At 43.2% G+C, this 15,295-nt stretch overlaps 1 protein-coding gene across 1 annotated transcript in view; it reads left to right on the top strand.

Annotated features, from left to right (window-relative positions):
* Aff3 (AF4/FMR2 family member 3) overlaps positions 1-15,295 on the top strand; it is a 544,092-nt gene that overhangs the window by 459,282 nt on the left and 69,515 nt on the right. The window contains exon 11 of the mRNA XM_008845867.1: positions 2,973-3,013. Within this exon, the coding sequence (XP_008844089.1) occupies positions 2,973-3,013 (41 nt within the window). The remainder of the gene's footprint in view (positions 1-2,972; positions 3,014-15,295) is intronic.

Below are 15,295 nucleotides of genomic sequence, written 5' to 3'. Positions count from 1 at the left end.
TGGCATGTCAGGACACAGGGAACAAGGAACAGACAGCACTGTCTGTCTATAGTAGCGAGACACCATTTAACTGGCTTCTTCCATGTCCCACTGAGACAGGAAGGGCAGTTTGGAAACCGAGGTGCAGGTGACAGATAGTATTCAAGGTCTATAATAAAGGAGGGGTGAAATGGCCCCAGGACATTGGACTCAATCTCCAGGTCAACATTTGATGGTCTTTCCTAAATCCATGTTGTGCCACTTATGGAAACTACTATGTTCCTCTTGATTTCTTCTCAGTCCCTTCTGCTAGGCCTCAGAGCCCGTGTCCCCTCTGCCTCTTCTTTCAGCTCTGACTTGATTCCTACTTCGCTGCAGTGGTTCTCTGCAGTCCACCTTGTCACTTTAAGGGGACAGTTCTTCCATGTACAAAGGACTTTCCTTAAAGGACATTAGCATCCCTGATGATAGGCATTAAGTATCTACATGATCTCCCTCTTGACTACAACATTCAGAGACACCCCTACTCAATTCCAGATACCCCTGGGATTGGGAGTGGGGAATGACCGTTTGAGAATTGCTGCCAGAGGTTGAGCAAGACCTTGCCTTAGCATCGGACCCATTGCTATCTACATCTCTCCTTGCCACAACTCTCCTTGCCTTTAAAATTCCACTCAGAGTTCAGTGGGAAGCATTCCTTGATGGATGTGTCCATTTAGTGTCTACTCAACAGATACTGCGCACCTGCTAATTTCCAGGCATTGTTTGCGGAGCTGCAGGTCCCACCCAGCTGCCAGTTACTACTTACATTCACATCTTCCTGACTCTGTCCCACATTAATCTGTTCATTTTCATACTCTTCATGCATGCGTTCAAGTTAGGAATATGCCCCCGCTCCCCTCTTCTCTCCCTGCATTGTCTTAAAGCAAATCCTCATATCTTATCCATAAATGTTTCAGTGTGAATCTCTAAAATGTTCTCTGTGTGCATGTGTGTGTGTGTGTGTGTGTGTAGTGTGTGTGTGTGTAGTGTAGTATAGTATATCTTTGTGTTCATGTGAGCTTATTCACTTGTATGTGCAGGTGAAGGCCAGAGGTCAGTGTTAGTATCTTCCTCAATCACTCTCCACCTTAGTTTTTGTCAGAATTCATTGGATAACCATAAATTCACTAACTGCATCAACCTCCTTGACTGCAGTTTGCCAACTGACCCTAATTTACTCGACAGCTGGCCCTGGCCAATCATAGGTTCTTTTATTCCAATCTTAATTACACAAATTGACAATAATATACAAATGTACGTTATACAATGGCTAAGAAATGGCTAAAGTCTACAGAGTTCAGAGAGGCTGTCCTGACGATGGAAGCAGAGTTCTTAAATAGAAGCAGGGGAGAGTCTGTAGGGGACCAGAAGATAAGTCTTATGACCCACAAGCAGGAATAGAGCTCTTCAAGCACAGAGGTATCAAAGGCAGTTCCCAATGGCAGACTGGTCTGTTTGAGGGTTGGTTTGAAGTGGGCTGAGTGTCATGGACAAGAAGAGAAATTGCACTTAAGCTGGTGCCTTGAGACAGTTGAAGGAGTCCTTTGCTGTGGCAGTTTTCCTGTACAAGGCTCATGACAATTGACTGGTGACTAGTCAGAGTGCCTGTGGTTTTGGTTTTGTGCTCCTTGTCTCTGTCTTTTTGTTCCTTCCATTTTTTTTTTGAGACAGGGTCTCTCTGTAGCTGGCCTGGAACTTACTATGTAGGCCAGGCTGACCTCAGTCTCACAGAGAGTTGCCTGTCTCTGCTTCCTGAGTGCTGGGATTAGATGTATACCACCACACAAGCCTTTACCTTATTTTTTGATACAGGGTCTCTCACTGAACCGGGAGCCGGTCAGTCGGGCTAGGCTAGCTGGCTAATGAGCTCCAGGGATTCACTTGCTCTCACCTCTCTAGTGCTGGCATGACAGTTGCATGTCTCTGTGCCAGCTTTTATGTGGTTGCTGGAGATCCAGACTTAATCCCTCATGCTTGTACAGCAAGCACTTTACCAACTAAGCTATCTCTCTAGGCTCTTAAAAGGCTTTTTAAAAAACATTGTCACAGTAACATTATTATGCCTAAAAAAAGTCAATAATCCCATAAAATTATGTGATTTTCCAGTGTTCCATTTTCCAAATGTGAAGAGTTTTAGTAAATCTGAAAGAAAAAACAAAAAGCAAGTCCGAAATTAGATCTTCAGGAGCTAGGAAGATGGCTCAGTGGGTAAGAGTGCTTGCTGTGCAAGCTTAAGGGACTGAGTTCCAGTCCCTAGTACCCATGTTAAAATTTAAAAGAAAAGAAAAAGGCAAACGTGGCCATGTGTACCTATCACCACAGCACTGAGGGACAGAGGCAGGCCTGGGAGCTCACCGGCTGGCCAGCCTAGCCGAAATGGAGAGTTCAGGTTCAGTGAGAGACCCTGTCTCAAATGGTGTAAGGCAGAGGGCAGTAGAGGAAGGCAGCCGGTATCCTCCACACAGGCCTGCCCACCCCACACCTGTGCACACCTTCATACACTACACACACGTAGCACGCACACACACACCCCCACATACCAACACGCATATTTGCCCCTTTATTGCTCAAGAGGCCATAAAGGAACCACATTATTTTTTTTCTTACAGGAAAAGATAAAGCAATGGGAAAATAATTTCAGGGAATGGAAACAAAATAGCTCAGGTCTTAGGTCTATTTCCTGAGGTCTGCTCCACCCTGCCAGGGAGGATTACTTGGCCCCTAACCCATGCTCGCCCTCTAGTGGCAGATGTGCATTGCCAGGGCATCCCTTAACTTTCTAGGAATGTTTCTTTCATGAAAATGACAAGGTACTACTCTATGGTGTTGCTAGCAGTTTAAAATTTGGCTACTTGACAAAAATGTGTGTAACATAGGTTTTTTTAAGTGTTGATTGAGCGCATAATTTAAAAGTCAGAATATTAAATAAACATCTCTGCCCTTTCTTCCAGCAGGCGGCCCAGAGAACGGCTCTCCGCGCTCTATCTGACAGGTACATTTTGTCATTTTTATGAACTATAAATTGCTTTATGAAACATTGAGCCCTATTTATTGTGGCATATAATTCATAATCGGATTTTGTCCCTAAAGAATCTGTGAACTGGGATGTTAAACATTCTGCATGCTTGGATTTGTCATGCGTGCATGGAGTTTATTACTGCAAAAATCACCTTGTTGTATTTCACATAAAGTATGAAGAATCCCTTGTTGTGCTGTGAAACAAGGGACAAGAAACTTGGGATAGGCCTGGATGGTGCAGTAAATTCTCAACTTTGGGATTGGTTGAGATCCATGCTCATTTTTCAGCAATAAGTACTTCATTTATTTTGAGGTGGATTCTTCTCTCTCCCTGTATCATTTCACTCAGAATGCTCTGTTTCTGGCAAGATTTTCTCTTGAAGAATTTTATGCATATAATCCAACAACTCATGGTCTCTCCTGCTGGACTTCTTACTCCTCACCTTGGCTTGTTTCTCCTTCTTGTGTCACTGAATGAGATCTGTAAACCCTAAACCAAAAGCACCAAGCTGCTCTCCAGGATAGACTAGACTCTCTTTAATTTTTGTCTGGTTTAGGGTTTTTTTTTTTCACTTCCTAAGGTGTGTGTGTGTGTGTGTGTGTGTGTGTGTGTGTGTGTGTGTGTGTTAGGTCTATCAGGAAACGAAGATGAAGCCCCTATATGTCTCCCCAGTGAGGAACTAACAGTGTCAGGCAAAGTGGGAGATGCCCCTCAGCTGCTGAAATACACTTCAGTATTGTCTGGCCGGCCTTCACCCCTCCCTTCCTTCCCACTTCCTTCTTTCCTCTGTGATAGCAGGCTGAACCCGAGCATATTCATTTCAACTGAGTGAGCCCTCCCCCATGACAGCCACCCAAGTGTGCGTTTTCTGAGAGTAGCTGGCAGGTGATCCTTCACAGCTGCCTCTGGGATTTTCAGAAGCTGACACCTGTGCTGTTCCTGAGTCTTTTGGTAGGAGAGGTCCTGGATCAAAACTCACTTACTGTGTGACACAATAATGCTTTTCCTAGACATATTTCTTTTTTCTTTTTGACTTCTCTTTGGAAATAAGAGTCTTTGAACCAAATGCATTGCGAGGGGAAGCCTAGGTTTGCAATGTTGGAGGGCAATAAAAGCTTGTAAAAGTGTATGACACTGATATGTCTACAGCCCTATTAATATACTAGAAACCACTGAATTATAGCCTTTATATGAATGAATTCATAATATATAACATGTATTTTGATAAAGATAAAGCAAATACCCACACTCAAAATGTCATAATAACTTTTGCCAGAATGAGCCAAAACATATTGTAGGAAAATGTAGATTCCCTTTAAAAACGTGGGCAGTCTCAGTTTGCAAATGCAAAGAAATGGTTCATCAGAAACTAGAATTGACACAGTTAAAGGTTCTGCCCAAGTGACTCTTGACTTAGTCCTGCGAAGCCAGTGGGCATGGATCTTAAATGGGGAGCAGCACTGTTCCCTTCCACCTTTTCCTGGTCTCACTAAAACCCCTGCCAAGCCCATTCCCTGCCCCGAAGTAGGTTGCCATTGTCCCTATTCTGCGTATGCATTGACTGTAGACTAGGGCACACACCCTTCCCACCCTATCCCTGCTTCAGTCCAGAAGTTTGTCTGCTCAAAATTTAGAGTAGCTGGGTCCACTTCAAGGTGATGACTTGGCTTAGTCCAGTGTGCTGGTAATGCAGATGCCTCCTCTATTTTTCTATTCAGGATTTAGTAATTCAGGACTGAGCCACTTCAGAGTCATGTTATAAACCCTCAGGTGTGTCCAACCTTTTGACATTGTGATAAGACATTGTCATCTACAGATTTCATGTTTGAGAACTGCACAATTGAATTACAAGTAAGAAATCTCATATAATGTTTTAAGCAACTTTATGATTGTATTAGGTTTTATTGATAGCCATTATGGGGCACCTTAAGTAAGGATGAATGTCCTTTGCAAACTGAGATCTTAGGCATGGCTTCTGTAGCTCACCAAGAACTTTGCCATCTCCTCTTGCTCTGGTCACTTTCTACTCCATTATCTGCAGCATAACTGAGATCATTTGTAATTTAGAGATACGGTTCAAAACTCTTCAAAATAAGCACTTAAAATACCTACTGAAGACCACTAATTGGTCACAAGGTAGGTTCATTTTCTACCATTACTTATTATTTTGAGTAAGCCAATATTTTTTAGGAAAAAATGGTCATTGTGACTTGGAGCCACACCACAGTATGGCTTACCTAATATTCTCTCCATCTAACTTGGAGTGGGGATGGAACTGATCACCCCAGAATGGCCTCCCAAGGTAGTTACTTACAGCATGAAATTAATCTCTCTATTAATTACTTGTCTTGTTGCTATGACAAAATGTCTGATAAGAGCAACTTAAGGAAGGGTTTTTTTGGTTTTTTTTTGCTCACAGTTCCAGAGTATAGCTGTCATGATGAGGAAGTCCTGGCAGGGGAAGCTTGAGACCACTGGTCACATTGTGTCTGTTTGAGACAACACAGTCACATGCATTCACAGTCAAGAAGCAGATAGCAAGGAACACTCATTCACTTTATCCTTTCGATTCAGTCTGGGACCCAGCCCATGGACTGGTGCTGCCCATACCATTTAAGTTAAGTTAGGTCTTCCCACTTCAACCTAACCTAGATGATCCTTCATAGACATGCTAAGAGGTTTGTCTTCTAGGTGACTGTAGATCCAATCAAGTTGACAATCAGTATAAACCATCACAATCTATTACATATTCAATTACACAAATCTTTGTGATGTCCTAAACTATTTTTTATTTTAGCCTATTAATCACCTCTTTCTATAAGATTTCATAATGATTAGACCGAACTTTTATTTTTATCCGAAAGAAAAAGCACTTTTCAGACCTCAACATGTGTTTTCTGAGTTCTTCAATTCAGGACAGAAAAGCACGAGTAGCTCTGGCCATGCTGCTGCAAGCTCCTCGCCCTTCTTCAGAGACTGTTCTTCCATTTTCCCCCAGCTCTGAACAGCCCATGAACATAAGGGCTTTGCACAAGGGTGGCACAACTGACTGATGATGAAATGGGGTTTTGCTGACAGGGTTGGTGGGAGGATGTGAGTTTACACTGTAGGAGGTCAGCTATTCCTGGTTTCCCTGTAAGGAACCCTGCCTAAAACTGTGAGGCTGGAGAGATGGCTCAGTGGTTAAGAACACTGGTTATTCTTGCAGAAGACTGGGGTTTGAATCCCAGCATCCACATGGCGGCTAACAACTGACCATAACTCCAGTTCCAGGGGATCCGACAGCCTACCTCTGTGGGCATTGCATGACACAGGTGCACTTACCTACATCCAAGCAACACACCCATACACATTAAAAAAAATAAATAAATAAAAAATAATTACATTGAGGTCTTAGAGATGAGTTTTGCCTCTAAGAAGGTGCCATTTGGTGTAAGATGATTAGGGGCATGAGAGGAAGGAAGTTACTCTGAAATAGCAAGAAAAAGTAGCCAAGATTCCTGAACTACCTTGGGAGGAGGAGAAAAAAAAAAATCTCATGTGTTTTCCACAGCAATGGGTTTGTTATAGTTCAGTCAAAATAGCCATAGATCAGTGTAGATGGAAACTGAATCACAACATACAGACTGAGTAGGGACTTAGACTTTAGCCCAGCTCATTTATACCCCACCCTGAGATGACATGATGAGTTTTATGAGAATGGGATGGTACAGTTTTTGTTTTTTTCCACTCCTGACTATAGAATATTTTTTCTATTTTCTATTTTGGAGAGTCGGCTGGCCCACTAGTGGCCCACTGGTGTCCCTAAATAATAAAAACACCAAGTTGGACCAGAGCAGGAAGAGGTGGCAAAATTCTTGATATGATAAATAAGACAATTACCAGATCTCAGTTCGCAAAGGGGCTCTGTCCTTCCTGCTTGTTATAATGTGCCTCTCAAGTGCCTTTCTTCTCACAGGTCATTGTACTGGATGGAGGTAGGGACAGGTGGGGAAAGAGAAATAAATGGCCATAAGGTTCATTTATAAAGGTGTGTCTCTGGTGTGGACTTTGCACTGCAAAAGCTGCTACATCACCAGTAACATGGAGAATATGCAAAGGGCTGTTAGGACGAAGGAAGGATGTGTGCACAGCATACAAAGTGCTTTGAATATGATTAACTCCCTCCGTAAGTAGTAAATAGCAGATAACTCTGATCAGAAGAGGGATTCGTGTGATTTATCAGTCTGAGAGACTGTTCATTTGCAGAGAAGCTGGAGGTCAATCTGGAAGTCTGGGGCCAGAGGAGCACAAGGAAATTGCCAGGACTAAGAAGTTAATCATACCCTGGGACTGCTTCCATCTGTCTCGCGGCAACAGAGCCCTGCACAGTGAGCAGGCATGCTTTATAGCTGCAGATCAGGAATTAATGTTTTCTGCAAAATCTCAAGCATCATTTGCAGCAACTTGGGTTTTATAAAAATGGAGCATAATTTTATATGAATAAATCACACTCAGATAGAAATATGAGAGTCTGTAGAAAATTTTTCTTGACTTGAAAAAAAAAAGGAGCAAGAAAGCCAATCTGAATGCAGTCATTGAAGTGATGGCACTTGGAGGGCACAAATGGCCATGTGCTTAAATTGTGCATATAATCATTTTCGGAAATGTCAGCCTGCAACTCCAACCATGGCTCCATTTTTATAGCCTTGGAGATGCATCACCAGACTGTAACCTGTCTGCCCATCTGGCAGATTCTCGGGTCTAAGATCCATTTATATTGAAATCCAAACAACTGCCATGGATTTATTCATTTATTCCATAGATACTTACTGAGCACATGCAGTGTGCTCCATGGGGTGCAGTGCTGGGACTGGGGTGCAGTGGTTCAGAAGTGCTTCTGCTCACAGCTTTGCCAGCCAGAGGGGGTTGGATTTGCAAGAACAGCGTCTTCGTGCTCACTTATTTGCTGCTTTCCATGTTTCCCTTTCTCAAATAATTCTCATGCATCAAGTCACACTTTAAATTGGGAAGAAGATAATGAAATAAAGTAAATGACAAATATCCTAAAATCACATAGAGTGTAGAGTGTGAAATGATCTGTGTCCCCAAGCAATACCAAACATGGCCCCATAGTGAGGGAGGGGGGAAAGATGGGTGCTTGATTGACTGGGCGGAGGCTTTGCCTTCAGCTCCTTCTTCCTGATTCGTAGTCAAGTGAACCATTTTCAGCTGAGCTAAGGCAGTGTGTGTTGGGAAGGGTCCCTAGCTCAGATGAATGCCTCTGAGTTCCATTTTTCTCAGTCCCTAGCCGTGCAAGAGAAAAGAGGCACAGCTGCTATGTACTACTAATAGCTGAGCTCTTCATTAAGTATCAAAAAGAGGGTGGAGGGGTACATTTTAAGACAGCTTTTAGCAGCAGATAGATCTTTATGTGATCGAAGCCAGCCTGGTCTACATAGTGAGTTCCAGGCCAGCTGGGGCTGCAGAGAGACCCTATCTCAAAAAGACCCTTCCCCCCAAAAAAGGAAAGTTTTAAATTCGCAGCTTTGACAGTGGTAAGTGGCAAAATCTGTATCAGCCCTGCCCATGGGCCCCATGTTCTCTAGTCTCTCCAAAGCAAAGGACTCCTTGTAACAAAGACTTTCTAGTACACCATATGAAATGCAAGTTTTTAAAGAGTGTTGGTGTTTGGAACCCTGTCATATTTGCTGTCCCATTTTAGAAGAATAATCCTAAGAGATAGAGGGAACTCTGTTTAAAAAACAAAACAAAACAAAAACCAGATAAACATAAACTGTGTTGGATAGGTGATGTGACTCATCCAACGGCCATAGCTGTGACTAGATCCCAGGTCCTCTCACTCCCATCAATGCAATTCTGCCATCCTCTACACAGCAGCAAAGCCAGCTGGATGTGGTCAGAAATGCTGCTGCTGGCTTAGTCACCATTTACATCCGTATCTTATTTCTACCTTAGTCTTTTATCTCTAGCACCTCACATATCACCCGGAAATGAGGTGAGAAATCATTTGATGAACAAAAGAAAGCAATAAAAGAACAAACTAACAATGCTAATGGTTTCAGTAACAAAAGCAACTTTGGTCTTCAAGTAGAAAATAATTTTCAGAATCTGGTCTCCATTATTGCAACAGAGGACCTTGGGAGGGAGAGACTGATGAACAGAGTCTCATCATGCAAGGGTTCAAGCAGGTATCCTATCTGCTTATAAAGATATTTTAGAGTCAAGCAACACTATTAGCTATAGATGGGTTCAGTGGGAAAACAATATTGAAAATTTCAAAAAATAATTCCAAGGTTGGCAAGAAAGTCTCAGATAAAAACTGCCTGGTACCTTTAATTTAGAAAAGAATTAAGCTGGAAACCAGTAATAGAAAGAGAACCCAACATTACCAAGAGGTTTTCTTGACCAAGTGGAAGTCAAGCCAGATGACTCTGCATCTTCCCTCTCTCATCTCCTCTTCATTTCAGTGCTCAGTACTGTGACAGAGCTTAAAATGCTCCTGTCTCACCTCCACCAGTTGCCCATACTTCTGTTTCCCCTTCAATTCATTTATTGAATTTTTATAGCACTGGGCATGTGCAAGGGGGGAGACATTGTTCTAGTCTCTATGGAAAACCCCAAAATTCAGTCTCCATGGTTCCCATACCCAAGGAGCATACAGTATGGGAAAGGAAGTATAGATGTATGCCTAAGTACAGGTTATCTTAAAATGCCACTGGATACATAGGCAGTGTTCCTGTTAGAACAGATGCATGTCAGTGTGCTAAGCCTTTCATTTATGCCATTCATTTAAACCTTACAACATCCCTCTCAGCAAGGAAGAAAGGACTCACTCAACACTAGGGCTATAAAGAGATGCTGTTGTCAACAGGTTCCATTTCCCTTCGTGTTCTAAATTGCTTTCCGGAAAATCCTACTGAGTGTGGGTTTCTATTAATAGACTCAGGTAATTTTCCCCAAGTCTTACAGCCTTGGAGTCCTAGAACAATCTGTCTGACCACAGAGTCGATGCCTTTAGCCACTTCAGTAAGCACACCCCCTTCCCCCATCAGGCCATGAGGCAATCAGTGACCTTGGAGGGCAGGTAAAACAGTGGAACACTTGCAGAGCTCAGAAAGAGGAGAAACAGTTTAAGTGTGGCATGAAGGAAAGTTGCATTAGTGATTGTGACCAGGAATGGAGAGGTTCAGAGAACCAGCTCCACACAGCACAGGACAGGGCAGGGTGTTCCTTCACCATGAAGCATTTCTTCAGGTACCTCATCTTCCAAGACAGTCTTAACCAGCCATCTGACTCAGCTTCTCGTCCATCAGCCCCTCAAAGAATCGCTGATTTTGTACTCCACTGACTTGATGTATTTACTCCTAGTTGCAGTCTCAGTCTCCTACTGAGAGTGGGAGGCACATTTAAGGAGTTGGTTGTACTTTAGATATACCACCATGTAATCCTGGCATAACTGCATGCCCTTTAAAATATATGTATTTTATTTATTAACATGTGTGTCTGTATATGAGGTGAGTATGAACATACATATGCACTGGTGGGTATATGGGTCTGTTCTCTTCTTGCACCATGGGATCCAGGGAACAAAGTTTGCACAATTACTTTTACCCACTGAACCATCTCCATGACTCCTGCTTGCCTTTTTAAATAAAGCAGACCAAGAATGTGAATCCTGCCACTCAAATCTGTTCTTATGATAAGAAGGAAAAAACCTTCTGGCCCAGCTGTCCCTGGTCTCTTTCCTCTTTTTATTAGACCTCATGGAGCAAACAAGCATGGGATACTGAATCCTTGAACTTGGAATGGTATTGACTTTGGGCAAAGCATTCACATACCTGAGTCTGAACTTGCCCCATTGCGATAAGCAGGGCGCAATCATGGCCTCCTTGGCTAGGTTTGGGGACAGATCAAATGAGATAATATAGGGTAGAGGCTCTTTGGCTCCCTTTCCATAGGATGATAATCCTGCTACCACACTATTCAGAGGCACCTGTCACCAGGTACCAGGGCGTGCTCTTTGGTTTAAGTCCTCCCAGAGGCTTAAAACCCAGAAGAAGAGAATACTACAATATGGGTCTTACAGGAAGCCCTGAATAGTAGTATGAATTTGTTTTCACATTCTAGGGAAAGAGATTTCAACATGTTCCCGTAAATACCTTGTGCTATTTCTCACCCACTCGTCCTTTGTAGCATTTCTAATCAAGCCTGTTCTCCCCTAAAAACCAAAGCCAGGGTTCTAGATGAGGTCCACACATACCTCTGATGGACTAACTACAACCCAGGTCTCTGTCATCATCTTCTCACTCCATTCACTTAGAAGAGTCGTCTGATCATTTCCTGACAGTCTTCCAGCTGATCTCTAAAGAATTGGCCTGATTTTTTTTTTTAATTGCAGAGCAAAGAATCATTATTATTCCAGAAGCAAACTGTCATTCTCAGGTAGAAATCTGTGTAGGGCATGGAGCAGAAGTGCTGAGTCTCTCTGCTTCATAACAGGGCCCTGCAACATCCATCCACACTCACAAGTAGAGACCCTTGGCCCTGCTCCCACAGGGAAGCCACATAAGTATCCCTTACAGCCCTTAGGTGGCTGTTAGCTCAGTCAGCTGCATTAACACTGCATTAACAAGGAGAACAAACACAGGCTGGAGGGCCTAAAACTCGGCTTTTAAAAAGCCCCCCTAGTACTAATTTCCGCAGTAAAACTAAATGGCTCCAGAGAAGCCATTGAGTCCTATCAGGTAAATAATACACAGTTTAAAAGGTCCCAGACATGTATTTCACACGATAGAAGAGAGCCAAGGAAGAAGTTACAGTCTTTAGAGTAAATAAATAACAAGTTGTATAAAGCCACTAATTGCCCTTTAAAATGGTTTAGTGGGTTTGGGAGTGCTTGAAAATTAATACGACTTGCTGCCTGATGTCTGGCGAGGGAGGAGGCAGCAGGAGAGGCCTCTGGGTGAAAGTGCTTTAACTCTTTTAGTTAATCCTCACAAGTACCATGAGCCCCAGCTATGAGCTGGGGCCCACTTAGAAAAACTTCGACTTCTTTAAAAAGAATAGTTGTGGTGATGTCTGCACAGCAACATGAATGTACTTAATACCACCAAAATGACCACTTGAAAATGGTGAAAATTTGTGATATGTATTTTGCCACAGTTTTTAAAAAGTGTTAAAAAATAAAAAAGAATGGGTAGATCTGCAAATACAGTTGAGCATCCCTAATCCAAATACCTCAAATCTGAAACACTCCAAAATCTAAAACTTTTTGAGCACCAGCTTAACACTGCAAGTGGAAGATTCTTCACTATGAAACTTTCTTTCATGTATAACATTACCTAAAATATCATTTAAACTTACTTTTAGACTGTTTAAGTCTAAAGTTTAAGTTATATATGAAACAAGTGAATTTTACATGTAGACTTAGGTCCCTGTGCTAACACATCTCATTATGTGCATACAAATATTACAAAACCCGAAGAAAATAAAAATTGGAGTCAGAAAGTATTCTAGCCTGAAAAGTTTTAGATGAGTGATGATATTCCAAGTGGTTCCAAACGGCCCTTCTCCTGTGGTAGAGGGGGGACCGATGTTCTCGTGAAGTTTTGGAGTGTAGGGTTCCCAGCTAGGCACTCTGCTTCCTTCCCAGCTAGTGTCCGAAGTGTCCGTGGTCTTCTGAGCAGAACCTGCTCTGCCACCCTCCCCCTGCTCCTCTAGCAGAGTCTGTGACTGTGGAGGGGCACAGCTAATTGGCACCTCCTGTTGTTCCTCTGCCTCCCTGCACTCTGTGAACTCCGGAAGGGCCAGAGGGTGCCAGGCCTTCACAGATTAATGATAGGACATTGACCCCACTATACTTGACTCATTTTGATCCATTGCCATTCCCACATAGTGTTTCCACTCTAACGAATCTTTTCCCACTGTCAATAAAGTTACCAGAGGCAAGATATTTAAATCACAGACCCATAAATTATTTTTTATTTAGTCTTTGTCACTTTGTCAGTGTACCCTGTGCCTTTGCACACCTGTGTAATTGTCCCTTCTAGACCAAGGACAGCAGTGCTCTGTGTCTAATGTTTGTGGTTCATTTAAATTTTATTGAAATTTACATTTAAAAATACATGTGCAATTCAAGGCCAGAGCTAAGAAAGCAAACTGTTGTGTCTAGCACACCTTCTGTATTTATTGCTGCTGTCTACTAAAATGTAGAGACCTTTTTACAAACATTATACTTCTGAGAGAGAAGTTCCTGTGCATCCTTAGAAACCTGCCTTAATTAAAACCTCACTGACCTGCAGGAAATAATTACTGACCAGTTATTTTAGAATGTTTAAACTGACCACCTGTGAGGATACAACCCATAGTCCTCACCCCCTTTGAACTTTAGCATATGTGATACCATTCTCAGTGACCTGGGTCTGGCAAATTGAGCTGAATCCAAAGGAAACCCAAGGGTAACACATTTTATATGTACATTTACATGTATGTTGATATGAACATGTTTGTTCATTTGTGAGTGCATGTATATGTGTGGAGGCCAGAGAACAGCCTTGTCACTCCAGGAGCTGTCCACCTTGCATTTTGAGACAGGGTCTCTCACAGGCCTGGGAATCACCTATTCATCTAGGTTGGCTGGCCAGCAAGCCCCAAGGAGTCTCCTGAGATTACAAGTGCATACTACTGCACCAGACTATTTGTTAGTTTTTTAGACAGGGTCTCCCTGTAGCTCCAGCTGGCATAGAACTCACTATATAGGCTTCCATCTCACAGAGATCCACCTGCCTCTTCCTCCTGAGTGCTGGGATTAGAGGCATGTGTCACCATGCCTGACTGCACCTGACATCTTTACATGGGTACTGGGGCTTGAACTCAGGTCCTCGTGCTTGTATGGCAAGCACTTTACCAACAGAGCTATCTCCCCAGCCCACAAGTAATGTATTTTACAGAATATTTTTTCAAATGTTCTTCTTTTATGCATATGTAGTTTTCTGAGAACTCTGATGCCCTTTTCAGTGCTGTAGGCAGCCAGCTGGAGAAACATTTGTGGATGGGTTTAAAGCCAATGGATAGACTACAGTTATTGTTTTGTTTTTCTGTTCTGTTCAAAACACAATCTACTTAACTGCATTTAATGGGAGTTTATTTATATTTTGACACCAGCTTGTTTTGGTTTGGTTTTGTTCTAAATCTCCCTTTTGGAAAAAAAAAAATCCCAAGCCCATAGAGTCCTCTTTCTCTGGCTTTATGTGCCTTATGGACAGGACCTCCCTCCCTCTCTATCCACCCGCCTTCCCTCCTGGGACTGTCCTGTCAGCCATTTGGCTCTCTGGACTTGGAATCACACAGCCAGCTGGAGCTTACTACCTAGCCAGCTGCTAACTCTGGGCTCAGGGCCTGCCCCCTCCAGAAGGTCTCCCCTCCCAGTGACCTGCTCCTTTAACACCCTCTCAGAGGCAGCCTGGGGCCAGCTCTGGCCTCCTGCACTGGCTGACTGGCCTTTGATGATTTTGATTTGGAACCCCAGCTGCTGACGAAGGTTAATGTGCTCCCACTGGCTGGAGCAGCCTGACTTTTCTCACTCTGTTTAGCTCCCTGCCCTGTGCTGGCTCCCAGGCTAGTGTCTGAAACCATGTCCTCCCACCAACCAGCAGCATGCAGCCCACTTCTACTCTCCCCAGGCAGCAACAAACCTCCTGCCTGGTATATTCTCAGATATTAGGGGAAAACCATCTGATTCACCAAATTCCAAGCCGATTTTTCTCAGCCATGCCTCCTCTCCACTGTGAGTCCCTATGGACTTTGGTGGGGGTTTTCATGCAGTCTCTACCCACTGTCCCTGTCATCCTAAGAGGTGGTGTCTAGCATGGCTCTGGGCACTAACTAGTCAGTTGAACTGAAATGTTGAAGCTAGCCAAATGCTTTCGAAGGCCAAGGCCATGTCCTGTCTTACATGTCTTACAAGCCGGGTCTACCTAGTTGCAGGCCTGATATGGCAAATCAAATAGGGCTTGATGAAGACCAGCTCAGGCAGAGTCCAAGGCCCCTTGAGAGCTCCCCACCCTACCTCCCCTTGGTGAAGTTCACCCTGTTCACACAGCCAGTGAGTCAGTGGGCCACTTGAGGTTACAGTTCTTCATCTTAAAATGGAGACACTCACCTCTATTCAGCTACCTAATCCTGGAGCTTGAATGAGCCAAGGAAAATAGCAGTGGACACTACATGAGTAAGGAAAATGAAGATATTAGTCAT

Source organism: Nannospalax galili, unplaced genomic scaffold (genome assembly GCF_000622305.1).
Source record: "Nannospalax galili isolate Female #2095 unplaced genomic scaffold, S.galili_v1.0 scaffold182, whole genome shotgun sequence".
In the NCBI taxonomy this organism is placed as follows: Eukaryota; Metazoa; Chordata; class Mammalia; order Rodentia; family Spalacidae; genus Nannospalax; species Nannospalax galili.
Note: the sequence above shows the minus strand (reverse complement) of the source record. Positions and strands in the feature narration are given on the sequence as shown.